Raw genomic sequence first — 18,391 nt, forward strand, 5'->3', positions numbered from 1 at the left:
ACAAGTCACCCCTTGATTTTCAATTCTGGGTTGGACACTGTGCTACAACGTATAGTGTCCAGCAATCACATACAGACGTTTCAGTGTAGTGGGGGCTTATTACCCTGGGTCTAGCATTAACGAATGCCACTAAGCCCTGGACCTTTCTTTTCCATTAAGTCTGGCCTTGGCAAATGTCCAGATAAATACTTGCATGACATTTAGTCGTATGTATATAAATTGTTTAAGTATCCATTGATGTCCCAGATGACAGTGAAGCAACATGTCTTCTTTGCCTTTCATCAAACATTATTGACCTTAGTGATTGCCAACGAAATTGAACACACACAAAATGTAAAATAAAAAAAGAATTTAAATACTTTTTACTTAAATCAGATTTTAAAGCAAAGACATCACATATTTGAAGAAATGATTCTTTAGAAACAATATGCTCATGAAGAGCATTTTTCTAAATATGTAACACACTCCTGAACACCTATTAAAGGCAAGTCAATTTGAACTAAACCTTAACTATTTTTAAATTCACAATTGTCTTACCAGTCTTCTAGAGATCAATAGTAATTTAAAATTTCAGCTAAACCTATATGGCCATATTCCTGCGGAGATAATTACTGTGCTTGTAAAAATGAGATCAAGTCTCCAAGGGCAGGATAAACCTAATTCCAGAAGTGGATCATGTGCTTGATCAATAAAGCTGTTTGGATTCTCTCTCCCAGCCATCAGACTACAGAGGAGAAGACATGGCCAATGAAACTGTGCCACCGCCCTTGTCCTGCAGCATGGCTGTAGGGACATCACGCCATGACCTCAAACAATGTTTACAGGAAGCAAAAAGGAAGGTTAAAATGTCTGATGAATATTTTGCATATTAATGACAACTCTTACAAGTTGTTAGTCATCCTTCTCCAACTCCCAAACCCAAAATGACTGTCTTTCATGTATATTTCTATTCGGGAGGCATGCCATGCTCTGGCAGTTGTGTAATGAGAGAATGACACGGGACAGACAGGTCATGACACAGGACAGACAGGCCATGACACAGGACAGACAGGCCATGACACAGGACAGACAGGCCATGACACAGGACAGACAGGTCATGACACAGGACAGACAGGCCATGACACAGTTCAGACAGGTCATGACACAGTTCAAACAGGCCATGACACAGGACAGACAGGCCATGACACAGGACAGACAGGTCATGACACAGGACAGACAGGTCATGACACAGGACAGACAGGCCATGACACAGGACAGACAGGTCATGACACAGGACAGACAGGTCATGACACAGGACAGACAGGCCATGACACAGTTCAGACAGGCCATGACACAGGACAGACAGGTCATGACACAGTTCAAACAGGCCATGACAGGACAGACAGACGGGCCATGACACAGTTCAGACAGAGAGGCCATGACACAGTTCAGACAGACAGGTCATGACAGGACAGACAGGGGCTGAATGATGCAGATCAGATACAGCTGGGTACAGTTTAGACAGGCCATGACACAGTTCAGACAGGCCATGACACAGTTCAGACAGGCCATGACACAGGACAGACAGGTCATGACAGGACAGACAGGCCATGACACAGGACAGACAGGGGCTGAATGATGCAGATCAGATATGGCCGGGTACAGTTCAGACAGGCCATGATACAGTTCAGACAGGCCATGACACAGGACAGACAGGGGCTGAATGATGCAGATCAGATACAGCTGGGTACAGTTTAGAAAGGCCATGACACAGTTCAGACAGGTCATGACACAGTTCAGACAGGCCATGACACAGTTCAGACAGGCCATGACACAGGACAGACAGAAAGGCCATGACACAGTTCAGACAGGCCATGACACAGAGCAGACACGCCATGACACAGGACAGACATGCCATGTCACAGGACAGACAGGTCATGATAAAGGACAGACAGGCCATGACACAGTTCAGACATGCCATGACACAGGACAGACAGACAGGCCATGACACAGTTCAGACATGCCATGATACAGGACAGACAGGCCATGACACAGTTCAGACAGGCCATGACACAGGACAGACAGGTCATGACACAGGACAGACAGGCCATGACACAGTTCAGACAGGTCATGACACAGGACAGACAGACAGGACAGACAGACAGGTCATGACACAGTTCAGACAGGTCATGACACAGGACAGGCAGGTCATGACACAGGACAGGCAGGTCATGACACAGGACAGACAGGTCATGACACAGGACAGACAGGCCATGACACAGGACAGACAGGCCATGACACAGTTCAGACAGACAGGCCATGACACAGGACAGACAGACAGGTCATGACACAGTTCAGACAGGCCATGACACAGGACAGACAGGTCATGACACAGGACAGGCAGGTCATGACACAGGACAGGCAGGTCATGACACAGAACAGACAGGTCATGACACAGGACAGACAGGCCATGAAACAGGACAGACAGGCCATGACACAGTTCAGACAGACAGGCCATGAAACAGGACAGACAGGCCATGACACAGTTCAGACAGACAGGCCATGACACAGGACAGACAGACAGGACAGACAGACAGGTCATGACACAGGACAGACAGGTCATGACACAGGACAGACAGGTCATGACACAGGACAGACAGGCCATGACACAGGACAGACAGGCCATGATACAGGACAGACAGGTCATGACACAGTTCAGACATGCCATGACACTGGACAGACAGACAGGCCAGGACACAGGACATGTAGCTCATTAGCTAGTGAATAAATCATCTCACAAACAAGGTATAAGCCCACCTCACAATGGATCTAATCAAAACAAACATATATTATTGATGCATATGAAGCAGTGCAGAAATAACAATGTGGAAGCCATCAGGACCTCGTCATGGACACCACCTCCTTCAAGTCTCGAGCATCATAGACTTGAATTTAGTTTAAGATGTACTATGTAACACTAGTTCCAAGGCTTAACTGGTGTGTTCAAACTAATACACAGACCATATCTCATTGAATTAGCAGATCAGGTGCATCAACTTCACCTTCGGTAATTAATAGATATCGAACCACAAGGCTCTGTAGCTCACCATGATTTATGAAGAAATAATTTTTATGACACTTCAACTTTATTTTGTTTTATTACTTCCAGAGTAAATCAGTGCAAAAGATTTTGGGGAAAGAAAAAAATTGACTTATGCAACATCGTTTTCAGTATAAAATATTGATGCCTTGAAGAAACATGACTTTGATGGCTTATTGTAGTCATTACATTCACACAAAGGTTAAGCCCTGTGAACTGTGGTTCTTAACAATAACATTTATAAACTTTTTTAAAAATTTATTTTGATATTTGAAGAAATAAAAACTTAAAAATTCACACTGATTTGAACAGAGGGTTTTCCATAAAAGGAACCACTTGCGCTTCATCAGTCAAGTAGTCTCAGAGAAGACAGTTCACATCATGTTAAAAGTGCAAAGCTCACACGAGCATGTCTCTTTTCAGTAGTCTGTCACAAAAAAGATCCAAGTCTTTGAAGTGTTGCAGGTCCCTAGCCCTTGAATCGACAGCAGAACAAATGCCTTTAACCAGCCACTGGTTAACTGACAAATTGGCAAAACTGCTGGCCGACGTCCGTTGACAATCTAGGCCTGTTTCAATTTGTTGCCATGCACTTCACATACTATATATTAAGTTTCATAATGATACATCCAGAAATATTATGGCCCAAAATGACATTTCATGTTTAAAATCAGATCGGAATTCTGTTTTTCAAGATCTGCTCTGGAATCGAGCAGTACCACCATATTCAGTCTGAGTCAAAGTCATTGCCATGGAAATTCAAAATATAAAGTTTAAAAAAATCCCAAACTGTCAAAAGGTGCAAGTTTACCACTAGACCTATCTATGTGCCAAGTTTGGTGAAAACATATTGTACAGTTTTCAAGATCTGCTAGCGCCCTTTTCAATCTTAGTCAAAGTTGTTGCCATGGAAACTAAAAAAACACATTTTCAAAAATCCCAAATTATCAAAATGCCCCAGTTCACCACCAGACCTACCTATGTGCCAAGTTTGGTTAAGATAGATCTCATGTTTTTTTAGTTCTGTTCCAGAAACGAAACGTGACGGACAGACAGCACCCATTCAAATATCCCCCTTCCACTTCATGGTGGGGAGTAATAATGAAACTCAGTGATATATGGGATGGAACAAGTTGGCCAGTGAATGTAGACATATAACCGAGTTGTTTGGGGTATACAAGAAGTGTCTTATGTGAGATGAGATGGAACAGGGTGTCACGTCACATCTTGTCCTCGTCCATACTACTGCTGGTTGTACAGCACTTTCACTTACACATATTATACTGACTGCAAGTCAACCAGTCCCAGTTTTATCCCCTTAATGATGTGCAGCAGGCAGGGAAACAACAAGTGCCATCTCTGAAAACCTTTTTGTACGATGCGGCCATGGATCGAACACTGACACTCTATCCACTACACCACCGAGCTGGTCAAGTGTTTCAAGTGTATAATGTATGGTTGGGTAGACATAAATGTTTAGCAGATCGAACAGCATAGTTTTCTAAAAAATTAAAATTAACACACAAAAAATAATTAAAATTAACTCCAGGTTTTGATGACGGAGTCAATGAGTCAGATCTTAACGTCATCACAGTTAAAAGCAGACAATAAGTATTTTTATTTTCAGCTCCAAATCAATGCCTCGAGCTGAGAGTATTTAATTTCACCGTTACTTGGACATTCGAGGAACATACTGCTTTGACATTTCCACAAATCTACAGCTTGTACAAGTGAAATGATATAAGGTATCATTTCCTCGACAGCATGGACACCACCTGATGTGGGGGGGTTGAACAGAAAATATATATACCAGAGCTGTATGCTCTGTAGGTTGTCACAAGGCCATTTGTGAAAAAAAAGATTAAATACATATATCCTGAATGAAGAGCATGCTATGGTTGAGGGTATGGTATTTGTTAACATGCTTCCTACAAAGCAGAGTAACCCAGAGTAACAGATATGGAATGAGACAGTCGTGCTCTGATAGGTCCATCACCCGCCCAAATTGCAATACAATACAAACCATTGACTACAACGGAGTCTGTGTTCTCATCTTTCTTCCTCCGTTTGGCCGCTGCTTTCTTCTTCCTCTCGTCTGACCCTTTAGCTGTGCTGGCCGAGTGGTCACTCAGGCCGGAGGTAGATTTCTTTAGCCCATGAGTGATACAGTCAGTTTCGTCACAACTGCTGTCATATCCCCTGGCTTGTTGGGACTTGGGCTCGGTGGGGGACTTCTGACTGAACCCACAGCACAGGGCCAGCAAACTTTTTGTCGAGAAGTCGAATCCCGAGAGTTTATTACCGAACATCGACACCACAGCTATAACCCTCCTCCAGTACTACATCCTACACGAGAAACATCTCGTATCAATACTTCCGCTATTCCTGAGTGGCAGGCAGTGCCATTCACAAGAAGCTGCTTCGTTGGCAATGGTTGCAGCACACACAGGCAATATATGGTAATCCCTGAAGACTGGAATGTAAAATTTCTCCCTCAATCCAAACCATGAATCAATGGCAGAACTCCAGTGTGGAACAGCCAGCAAGGAACATAACGTGTAATCCTCTCACATCAACACCACATACCAAGAGGTCCATTACATGGATGCACTCTTATCATCTCCAAAGGAAAACTTTGACAGAAAGGTTTATCCTTGTCCAGCATGCGTCCATCAGAAAAACTGGGATCCTTCGTTGTTCTAGGTGTGACACCACTGGCAATGCAGCATTGTCTAAAAAAGACCCTGCATCCTTGCATTCCACCTCTCCATGTCACAAACCAGCTACACAAACTAGACTTAAGCTATCGCATGGTCTGCTAAACGACCTGTAAACACTGGGCGATATTGATTTGCCAAGGGAGGCAATCCCATCTACACACTGATCACAGCAGGTGAATTGTGACACACTAGAATTCTCATCAGTGAGTTGCGGAAGCAAATAAATCAATGATACAAGCAAATATGGCCATCCTTAATTCAATTAGTTTGTTTGTTTGTTGTATAACACCGCATTCAGTAATATTCCAGCTACATAACTGTAATTCAATTAGTTGGAAATGTCATCTCAAAAACTGCTTCTAATATTTAAGGTCAAATCTCAGAATTGTAATACAGTCAAAACACTGTTATCCCAAATGTTCCAATATCACGAACTTTTCACGGGTCCCAACCACCTCCCTACACCAATGCATATAAATTTGTCTTCTTACTTCAAGTTCGAGATATAAATACAAAGTGCTGTCTTGAAACTTGGACTCATTCCCAATTTTGACTACAATAGAATTTTGTTGTGTTGTGTACATAATTAGATTTGTGGGAAATCATATTGCTATTGATCTATAATACTGTTACTTCATCTGCCTGGATGTCTATGTCTCATATATATATCGGATATATCAGATATCATGGTCCTCTGTGTTCAAGACAATGAGGTTCAACTGTATATCCAAGGACTTGATTCACTATCTCAAGAAGAGATATTCTCGACAAATCAGTTTTAGGCAGAGGTGTTTAGGTATGTGACTAAAGGCACGGTTTACGTAGGCTAAAAAACACAGGAGCTCAAAACTCCTTGACCTCCTTAAGACAGCAATATTATTGATTGATCAATATTTACTCATGACCTCTGTCATGCCTTGTGAAACGCTACAGCAGCTTAAAATGGCAACAGAACGGCAGAACTTCTGCAATTCTTTGGCAACAGCGATGATCTCGTAGGTACACCGTTTCCATAGCTGTGTTCAGCGGGTGATGCAAGAGGACTGGGCAGTCTACTTAAAGATCTATTGCTCACACATCACTCATTGTAAGGCGATAGCAATTAGATTCTTACACTGCTACTCCCAAGTCAATCCATACATGCTGCTAGAACCAGCTAATTCTTATCAATAATTGATATCAACAGCTTTGTTTGAGACAGCCTTACCGGACAGCAGTACCCTTGTGTTCTTCTGACGCTGAGTTAATTATGCAACTTTCACACAGACCATCAGTTGACAGACCCAGGGTTTAACACAGCGTACACAGTATTTAATTGATATCCTGGTGTAGTCAGCTTAATGTTGGAGGCGTGGTGCATGCAGGTGTGTGTGGCTGCTTGTACTAGTCCGGACTGATGCTGATTTATAGTGCTCGTCCACTGAGATACCAGTGCAGATGTAACATGAATACCCCTCTCAGACACAGTATACTGATTCTGAGATGACCAGTCCTTGTTTTAGCCCCTTAATGCCAAGTGCCAGGCAGGGTAACAACAAGTACCATCTTTTAACGTCTTTTGGTATGACGCAGTTGTTGATAAAACTTCGGGTGGACGCTCTGCACAACATATTGCGGCACAAAGGATGACTGAACCCCCTGTGCCCTTGTGCCCCTACTGACAGGATGAATAATTATCATTCACATAGCACAGCTGTATGTAATACAGGACAGTATTCATCACATTCAGCATTGTGGGTACAGCATTCATCACATTCAGCATTGTGGGTATTGTATTCATCACATTCAGCATTGTGGGTACAGCATTCATCACATTCAGCATTGTGGGTATTGTATTCATCACATTCAGCATTGTGGTACAGCATTATCACATTCAGCATTGTCGGTACAGCATTCATCACATTCAGCTTTGTCAGTACAGCATTCGTCACATTCAGCATTGTGGGTACAATATTCATCATATTCAGCACTGTGGTACAGCATTCATCACATTCAGCATTGTGGGTACAGCATTCATCACATTCAGCATTGTGGGTACAATATTCATCACATTCAGGATTGTGGTACAGCATTCATCATATTCAGCACTGTGGGTACAGCATTCGTCACATTCAGCATTGTGGGTACAGCATTCATCACATTCAGCATTGTGGGAACAATATTCATCACATTCAGCATTGTGGGTACAGCATTCATCACATTCAGCACTGTGGGTACAATATTCATCACATTCAGCATTGTGGGTAAAGCATTCATCACATTCAGCACTGTGGGTATTGTATTCATCACATTCAGCACTGTGGGTACAATATTCATCACATTCAGCACTGTGGGTACAATATTCATCACATTCAGCACTGTGGGTACAATATTCATCACATTCAGCACTGTGGGTACAGCATTCATCACATTCAGCATTGTGGGTACAATATTCATCAAATTCAGCATTGTTGGTACAGCATTCATCACATTCAGCACTGTGGGTACAGCATTCATCACATTCAGCACTGTGGGTACAATATTCATCAAATTCAGCATTGTGGGTACAGCATTCATCACATTCAGCATTGTGGGTACAGCATTCATCACATTCAGCACTGTGGGTACAATATTCATCACATTCAGCATTGTGGGTACAATATTCATCAAATTCAGCATTGTGGGTACAGCATTCATCACATTCAGCACTGTGGGTACAATATTCATCAAATTCAGCATTGTTGGTACAGCATTCATCACATTCAGCACTGTGGGTATTGTATTCATCACATTCAGCACTGTGGGTACAGACTTCATCACATTCAGCACTGTGGGTACAGACTTCATCACATTCAGCACTGTGGGTATTGTATTCATCACATTCAGGATTGTCGGTACAGAATTCATCACATTCAGCAAAGCTGGTCAAGTCTTCATCGTGGGTTGTAGTCATCACACTCGGCTGATGCTAAATCGGTTTCTAAGTCCTAAGAGATGGGAAATAATATTTAACAGTTCATAAGGAATCTCTAAAACATTAGGTAATTATACATTTATTCCAAAGAATTATTTATAACCTTATAATTATTTGTTTTATTAGTGTTTGAGTAACAGTGCTGTCATGTTTTGGATTCATTTTACAGAAAAGCATATCTTTTATAACATGTTCAATTGGTACAAAACACACTGATCCTTCACAGGATCTGGCGCCAAATGAAAGTCAACAGTTCTAGTCACAAGGCATGCTCCACTTTCTACACACTGGCACAGATATAATTGAATGTTCAGAGAAGCAGAACTCATATCCTCTCCTGGCGCCATTTTAAAACTAAGGAAAAATAAGCTGCCCTTAGAGATGGTCAAATTAATCAATGTAGTCAGTTCTGGGGGGACTGCATGGCACCAAATATCCTGAATAATATGTCAGTTATGCATGACCACGACAGCGCACAAATTGTCTGGCAACAGCCTACTTTTTTATATTCCAGTAAACAAATCAATAACAGTGAGAGAGTTCTGAAACTAAATGCTAAAATAATGTTATTTCAATATCACAAAAGACATCAGCAGAAATATATTAACATATTTTCTTTCTTTTTTGCATAGAGACTGTTGTAAAAGAATATTACTTTTCTTGCTTTCATATTGCTTTGAAGCTGTTGTACTGTGTAATTGGTTGTGCATTTGTGATCAGGTCTTCATAATAGTATGATGTTAAACCATGGTGAAGCAGTCTGTTTGTGAAGGAGGAATGCCTATGACATGACTCACTTTAACAAAATGTTGATTTTGTAACATTTAGTTCATTTGTTGTTAAACGTAGCACTCAGCAACTTCCAGCTACATGACAGCATTCAGTGAGTTTGTGTCACCTGCCAATAGATTATCACGTGAATTCACCGAAAAATTTATAATTATGATGGCAGTAATGAACACAGAAACACTGTGATAACGTGATTAAATGGTGTATGTCAAAACAAAATGTATTTTGTGCAACATATGTATATACATGCAAGAACATATGGACAGAATTTCAGACTTGGTAGTGTGTCCTGTGTGCTTACAAAAATTAATTGTAGATTGTTGGTGAAAAAGTCTGTCTGTTGGATCTATTGGAGGAGGGTGCTTAAAACGGCGAATGTGATATTCCATGTTATGACAATAAGGTTTTTGGTGACCTTGACCTTCATCAGAGGTCATCAATAATCTTTTCCAAATGAGCCCTTAGCTACCCTAGAAAACAATCCAAACACCATGTTTCGATCATTGAACGACAAACACTCATGTTACTGTTTATACAAGCCAAGTTCAGCCCAAGTGACCTTGACCTTCAATGTCAACCAATCATATGTCAGGAAAATTCTCCAGGGATATATAGGAGTTATATCAGGTACGAAGTTTCCGACATCTGCCATAAGCGTGTGGTTGAGAAAAGAACCCAAGTGAGCAACAAGAAAAACAAAATAATTCATCATTCGTATTCATTTATCTTGAGATGCATTTTCATACAATTTAGTATCATATATAATTTCAGCTGATGACTTCACTGTGAACTAAAGCAATAATTAATATTGAGAGTCTAAAAACGAAACAAGTTTGAACTTTGGACTACAGCAAGGATAGGAACATTTATCCAGTACAAGCTGTATATGGTTCCCTACAGCTTTGTCGACCATGCCACCTAACCCGTGTGACATCCCCTGAAATACTGCACACATCCTCCTCTTCCATATAAGAGGTGGAACTACCGTCATCGAAGCAGGGAGGCAAGGAACCACACATTCCACTCAAGTTAACTGCTGTGTAAGAGGCTACAGAGAAGTCTTGGTGCACTCAGATATTGAACACTGACAAGCGGACAACTGGGTAGAGTTTTATTCTCCCCAAGGGATCTGGCCTGTCATTGTCTGCTGGAGGCTGGAAGACCACAAATACTTCAGCATTATACCACACACTAAATACTTCAGAGCCATTGCTTCTCCCAAAATGGTTGTGAAATTGTAATTTATTAATATAACTTTACATGTTTTGTTTGTTGTTTAATGCCCACTCAGCAATATTCCAGCTATATGTTTGTTTGTTTGTTGTTTAACGCTGCACTCAGCAATATTCCAGCTCTATGTTTGTTTGTTGTTTAAGGCTGCACTCAGCAATATTTCAGCTGTATGATGGCGGTCTGTAAATAATCGAGCCTGGACCACACAATCCAGTGATTGACATCACGAGCATCGATTTACACAATTGGAATACGATGCATGCATCAACCAAGTCAGAGAGCCTGACCACCCGATCCCGTTAGTCGCCTCTTATGACAAGCATGGGTTGCTGAAGACCTATTCTAACCCAGGATATTCACGGTTCTCCAGCTATATGAGTGAGTGAATGAGTATGGTTTTACGCCGCTTTTAGCAATATTCCAGCAATATCACGGCGGGGGACACCAGAAATGGGCTTCACACATTGTACCCATGTCGGGAATCGAACCCCGGGTCTTCGGCGTGACGAGCGAACGCTTTAACCACTAGGCTACCCGACTGCCCCTTCAGCTATATGACATCGACCTGTAAATAATCAGGTCTGAATCGGACAACCGGGTGATTGATAATGTAAACAATGACACGCTATCAACCAAGTCAGCAAGTCTGACCACCCGATTCATTTGGTCGCCTTTTACGACCAGCATAAGTTGCTGGAGACCAATTCTAACCTGGAACACCACAGGGAGTTTACACATGTAACTTTAACGAATTGTACTTGATTAAGATAATTAATTATATGTATTATTTAAACTATTTGCACAAATAATATCACAAATACTTCATGTTTAATGTGTTGGGTTTGGGTAGAATAGTTCGCGTGCTTCACCTTTACCAACTCACAGCCATACCATCAACACCCAGAAGCACCTTCTAAAGGCAGATGCATATTATGAGATTACGAGATAATACTGAAGCGCATGAATTCCTCGGTTATAACCTCCTCAGAGTATTGCACAAACCAGAGTATATTTCCTAAGAAACCCTGCAAAATACATCACAAAGCCCATAACCAAGGAGTATACAGGGAGGTTGGTTGGTTGGTTTGTTGTTTAAAGCCGCACTCAGTAATATTCCAGCTATATGATGGCGGTCTGTAAATAATCAAGTCTGGGCCAGACAATCCAGTGATTGATTTCATGAGCATCGATCCACGCAATCGGGATCGATGACATGCATCAACCATGTCAGCGAGCCTGACCACCCGATCCCGTTAGTCGCCTCTTACGACAAGCATAGTCGCCTTTTACGGCAAGCATGGGTTGCTGAAGACCTATTCTACCCAGGATCTTCACGGGCCTACAACATCAGTGATGTCTGCACGTTCTCTCTCAAAGATCAACAGTCATTACCTTGGATTACCTTGGATAATCACTACATTCTATACAATGTTGACATTGTAACAATCCATGTCAGACATGTTACAAGTAAAAATATGTACTAGATGTGACACTGTTTGTTGTACACTTTGAAGCAGTTGCATACAGGTTGACATACCAGGTGTGTATTCAAACAGGTTGTGGTTCATGATTTATAACAGGTTTTCTTTGATCCATGCACATTAATGTCTGCATGTACATTGTCCACAGTACAGGCGAGTCTGTGTGTACATTGTCCACAGTACAGGCGAGTCTGTGTGTACATCGTCCACAGTACAGGCGAGTCTGTGTGTACATCGTCCACAGTACAGGGGAGTCTGTGTGTACATTGTCCACAGTACAGGCGAGTCTGTGTGTACATCGTCCACAGTACAGGCGAGTCTGTGTGTACATTGTCCACAGTACAGGCGAGTCTGCATGTACATCGTCCACAGTACAGGCGAGTCTGTGTGTACACGTTCACACAGTACGGGGAGACTGTGTGTACATCGTCCACAGTACAGGCGAGTCTGTGTGTACACGTTCACACAGTACAGGCGAGTCTGTGTGTACACGTTCACACAGTACAGGCGAGTCTGTGTGTACATGTTCACACAGTACAGGCGAGTCTGTGTGTACACATTCACACAGTACGGAGAGACTGTGTGTACATGTTCACACAGTACAGGCGAGTCTGTGTGTACATGTTCACACAGTACAGGCGAGTCTGTGTGTACACGTTCACACAGTACGGGGAGACTGTGTGTACATCGTCCACAGTACAGGCGAGTCTGTGTGTACACGTTCACACAGTACAGGCGAGTCTGTGTGTACACGTTCACACAGTACGGGGAGACTGTGTGTACATCGTCCACAGTACAGGCGAGTCTGTGTGTACACGTTCACACAGTACAGGCGAGTCTGTGTGTACACGTTCACACAGTACGGAGAGACGGTGTGTACATCGTCCACAGTACAGGCGAGTCTGTGTGTACATCATCCACAGTACAGACGAGTCTGTGTGTACATCGTCCACAGTACAGGCGAGTCTGTGTGTACACGTTCACACAGTACGGAGAGACGGTGTGTACATCGTCCACAGTACAGGCGAGTGTGTGTACATCATCCACAGTACAGGCGAGTCTGTGTGTACATCATCCACAGTACAGGCGAGTCTGTGTGTACATCGTCCACAGTACAGGCGAGTCTGTGTGTACATGTTCACACAGTACAGGCAAGTCTGTGTGTACACATTCACACAGTACGGGGAGACTGTGTGTACATCGTCCACACACCCACAGTACATTGAGTGAGTATGGTTTTATGCCGCTTTTAGCAATATTCCAGCACCAGAAATGGGCTTTACACATTGTAGCCATGTGGGTCTTCGGCATGATGAGCGAACGCTTTAGCCACTAGGCTACCCGCCCGCCCCTCCACAGTACAGGGGAGTCTGCAGTGTGTGTACTTCAGTGCTGTATGACCCAAATGACCTGCTCTATCGGACACGTGACGATAAATAAAACCTTTAAAAAAATCCCACTTGAAGCCCAGTGAAAAATATATCAAACATGAGTACAGGAAGAGTCAACAACTCATCAGTGTCAGACATTGTTCATTGTTTCTGAACATGTTTACAAGAACACAACTGTAAACAGGGCAGACCATGCAGCAGATGACTATGTACAAGAGTAAAGTAGATTATAAATCCTGAAAATAAGGTCATGCAACTTCTCTCCGGATGCAGTCAGATCTGCTACGAACATGCTAGTAAGATATGAAGTCCTGTTTGAACCAATACATCAGCTCCATGAGGAGTGAGGAGTTTGACAAGAGTCAGGGAGAAATAGAAGAAGAGAGTAAATAGTTGACGCATGTCAAAGTCAACCCGTCCATCACCCATGGCTGGGAACATGCTAGAGAGGTGAAGGCCTCTTGCTCTCTCACCTTGAGCCTTCTCCTTGTCTGTCAGCCCGAGTCCTGTCGGCATTTCCTTGTGATCTGGGAGCAGTAGCAACACTATCGTCACCCACGATGAGGCAGTGTCAAATATCAAACTTCATAAACTAGCAACACCCACTTTGTGGCAGTGTCAAATATAAAACTTCATAAACTAGCAACACCCACTATGTGGCAGTGTCAAATATCAAACTTAATAAACTAGCAACACCCACTATGTGGCAGTGTCAAATATCAAACTTCATAAACTAGCAACACTCACTATGTGGCAGTGTCAAACATCAAGCTTTCATCGAGAAACTAGTATCACCGATGATGTAGCAGTGTCAAACATCAAGCTTTCATACAGTAAATAGGATCACCGATGATGTGGCAGTGTCAAACATAAAACTTTCATACAGTAACTAGGATCACACATGATGTGGCAGTGTCAAACATAAAACTTTTATACAGTAACTAGGATCACCGATGATGTGGCAGTGTCAAACATCAAGCTTTCATACAGTAACTAGGATCACCGATGATGTGGCAGTGTCAAACATCAAGCTTTCATACAGTAACTAGGATCACTGATGATGTGGCAGTGTCAAACATCACACTTTCATACAGTAACTAGGATCACCGATGATGTGGCAGTGTCAAACATCAAACTTTCATACAGTAACTAGGATCACCGATGATGTGGCAGTGTCAAACATAAAACTTTCATACAGTAACTAGGATCACCGATGATGTGGCAGTGTCAAACATCAAACTTTCATAACTCCCTGATTATCTCCCTTCACGATTCGGTGACATTTAACTCATTGTAATAACATTGTGTTACATGCTCGGCTTTCTCTGAACACAAATCAATACAAATTTGGTAAATACAACAAGAAGCCAGCTGCTCTGTGAAGGCTTTAATTCAGGAAGAGTAGGACTGACGCTGTCGGAGACAAAGTGTTTACATTGCCAAGTACACAATCACCCAGCCTAGGCCCAGTTCCACAAAGTGATCTTAGCGCTACGATTGTCGTATGTCAGTGATAAAGAATGGGAGTTACGATCGTCTTAGCGCTAAGATCGCTTTGTGGAACAAAGCCCTGTTCATCATGACTAACCTCCCTCCTGCACTTTCCTACAGTCAATGCTGCTATTACCGGAATGAACACTACAAGCAACACACTGGAAAAGCATGGAGACGAGGTCAAATGGAATTTAACGTTGTGTTCAATATTATTTCACGTATATTATAAAGCATGTGTGTGTGTGGTTGCTTGGACTAGTCCTCAGGGCCCTGTTCCACAAAACGATCTTAGCGCTGTGATTGTCGTAAGCCCATGTTCAAGTATGGGAGTTAAGATCGTCTTAGCGCTAAGATCGCTTTGTGGAACAGGAGCCTGGGCTCCATTCCACAAGGCAATCTCATATAGCGCCTAAGATGATAGCTCCAATATATCAGCTCTCTGAGCATGTTGCTTTCTGACAAGACGATGCATAAAGATTCTCAAAGATTTTTCAATATAATAAATTATTTTTGTTAACAACACTGAATCCTATCATTGCGCTAAGACTCTTCCTTAAGTCTTTGGTTCATCCCTTCATCTGGTTTGGAGGACAAAGGGAGATGCTATATGATGGCGGACTGTAAATAATTAAGTCTGAACCAGATAATCCAGTGATTGACATCATGAGCATCGTTCCACGCAATTGGGATACGATGACATGCAATAACCAAGTCAGTGAGCCTGACCACCCGATCCTGTTCCAAGGATAGAAATCAGCACAAGCCTGCTGGCCAGGACCAGTTTGGTTTTTTTTAATGTTGAAAGTATCCTTAGAGAATTTCAAACATTTTGGGGTTAGTCATCTCTTACAACAAGCATGGTTGCCTTTTACGGCAAGCATATGGGATGCTGAAGACTATAGAGCTGAAGCAGCAGCCTTTCTGAAGCAGTGTTATCACCAACCCTGAATCCATGAAGGCTGAATAAATAGTGTAGTGAGTGATTTCTATAACCATTCCTGCATTCTATACTGGGCTGCCATTAACATTCCTGTAACGCTGCCACGCCATGGCTACAGCAGCGTGCACGCTGCAGAATACAACTCCGCACACGGCATGCACATCAAAGTGAAAATTCATTACATGACAGTTGCACATGAATAACTAGGGAAAGTCAACAAATGTCTGCAAATATGTTCTGAAATTGAAGATGTGCATGACATCACCATGCATCATAGCAACACACAGATCCATCACCCAGCCAGGGCACAGCTAGGGGATATAAACCATACTGTTACATGGCCAAGCGGAATATCATACACAGTCACAAGTACATGGGCGGGGAATATTACCTGAATTGTCATGATATCATAAGCTGGGAATATTTTTGAAATTGTCATGAGATCCTATTCAGGAAACATTACCTGAATTGTCAAGAGATCATTGGTAGGGGAATATTACCATTATTGTCATGAGATCATTGGCAGGGAAATATAACCTGAATTGTCATGGGATCAGTGGTAGGGGAATATTACCATTATTGTCATGAGATCATTGGCAGGGAAATATTACCTGAATTGTCATGCGATCATTGGTAGGGGAATATTACCTGAATTGTCAAGAGATCATTGGTAGGGGAATATTACCTGAATTGTCATGAGATCAGTGGCAGGGAAATATAACCTGAATTGTCATGGGATCAGTGGTAGGGGAATATTACCTGAATTTTCATGAGATCATTGGCAGGGAAATATTACCTGAATTGTCATGAGATCATTGGTAGGGGAATATTACCTGAATTGTCAAGAGATCATTGGCAGGGGAATATTACCTGAATTGTCATGAGATCATTGGCAGGGGAATATTACCTGAATTGTCATGAGATCATTTGTAGGGGAATACAACCTGAATTGTCAAGAAATCATTGGTAGGGGAATATTACCATTATTGTCATGAGATCATTGGCAGGGAAATCTTACCTGAATTGTCATGGGATCAGTGGTAGGGGAATATTACCATTATTGTCATGAGATCATTGGCAGGGCAATATTACCTGAATTGTCAAGAGATCATTGGCAGGGGAATATTACCTGAATTGTCATGAGATCATTGGCAGGGGAATATTACCTGAATTGTCAAGAGATCATTGGTAGGGGAATATTACCTGAATTGTCAAGAGATCATTGGTAGGGGAATATTACCTGAATTGTCAAGAGATCATTGGTAGGGGAATATTACCTTTATTGTCATGAGATCATAAGCTGGGAAGCCAGACTCAGCTACCAGAGCCGCCACTGGGGAAAGAGAACCCACGTCCTTATACCAGGACATGGATTGGAGGCATAACAGTTCACTAAGTGCTAAACAAAGGTCAGATCAACTCCAGATCAGATATGTGCCCAGTTACATTGGATGAAGAGCTCATCACACAGGTCTGGCATTTCCATCCAGGAAATTGAATAAAGCCACTTCGGAATCAACCATTTGTAGAATTCAAGGCACAGAAATATATTTTTCTCATTTGAGATTTTATATGTCAAGTTAATTGTCGTTTTGCAAAAGGCACACTGATAGACATACTCACCCAGTTTATTGAAAGTCTTGTCTTTCTTTGGTATTTTGTCGATGCATGGAAAGCCTCCACACTCGGAGAAGCACAGGGACTTGTTAAGGTAGAGGAAGAAGATGACCAAGAGGACCAGAAAGGCCCCGACTGCTCCGAGGAAGGCAACAGCCTCGAGGGGAACTGAGGACACAAACAACTGGCATCAGATACAGCACCACAAAATCTGCACCATGGGTTTAAATTATTTCAAATATATATATAAACTTCAGACAAGGACCCCTGGAACTTAACTATGGTACATAGTTCAATAAAGAAACACGGGGAAAATATTCTTCTTCAGGGGATAAAAAATACCATTGCCCGACGCCTGTGCCAAGTAAGGTTTAGTTGTCGGCAAGAAATATATATTTTCAAGCATGCCTGTGGACAAGTAAGCCACACAAAATAAACTGGGTCAAGTTTCATGAGAATGTTATCATGTGATCAAGTTAAGATATTTCATTGGCTAATATTTTGCTAGTGTCCCAAACTGGCAATCTAATCTGCATACAGTTCCACCAGTCAATCAATGGAATTAATACACTTCGATGATAGGCAGGTCAATTAGGCTTGTTTCATTGATAAATCGTAGTGACAATTCCATATATGGCACATGCTTCTTGGAAATTGAATGACGGACAGTTGACTACATTTCTTGGAATTTTTA

General features: G+C 42.1%; 1 protein-coding gene across 10 annotated transcripts in view; it reads right to left on the reverse strand.

Moving 5' to 3' along the window:
- LOC124132327 (synaptotagmin-14-like) overlaps positions 1 to 18,391 on the reverse strand; it is a 111,677-nt gene that overhangs the window by 41,891 nt on the left and 51,395 nt on the right. For 8 of the 10 annotated variants that reach the window (XM_048403220.1, XM_048403218.1, XM_048403217.1 and 5 more), the window contains 2 exons: positions 17,704 to 17,865; positions 14,120 to 14,173 (listed from right to left, as the gene is read on the reverse strand). In XM_048403220.1, coding sequence (XP_048259177.1) covers positions 14,120 to 14,173; positions 17,704 to 17,865 — 216 coding nt within the window. Of the gene's footprint in view, positions 1 to 5,102; positions 5,919 to 14,119; positions 14,174 to 17,703; positions 17,866 to 18,391 lie in introns of those variants that run through there. The other 2 variants (XM_048403213.1, XM_048403214.1) reach the window with 2 other exon arrangements.

The sequence above is a fragment of the Haliotis rufescens genome, unplaced genomic scaffold, assembly GCF_023055435.1.
Source record: "Haliotis rufescens isolate VD_foot unplaced genomic scaffold, xgHalRufe1.0.p SCAF_3, whole genome shotgun sequence".
NCBI classification, from domain to species: domain Eukaryota; kingdom Metazoa; phylum Mollusca; class Gastropoda; order Lepetellida; family Haliotidae; genus Haliotis; species Haliotis rufescens.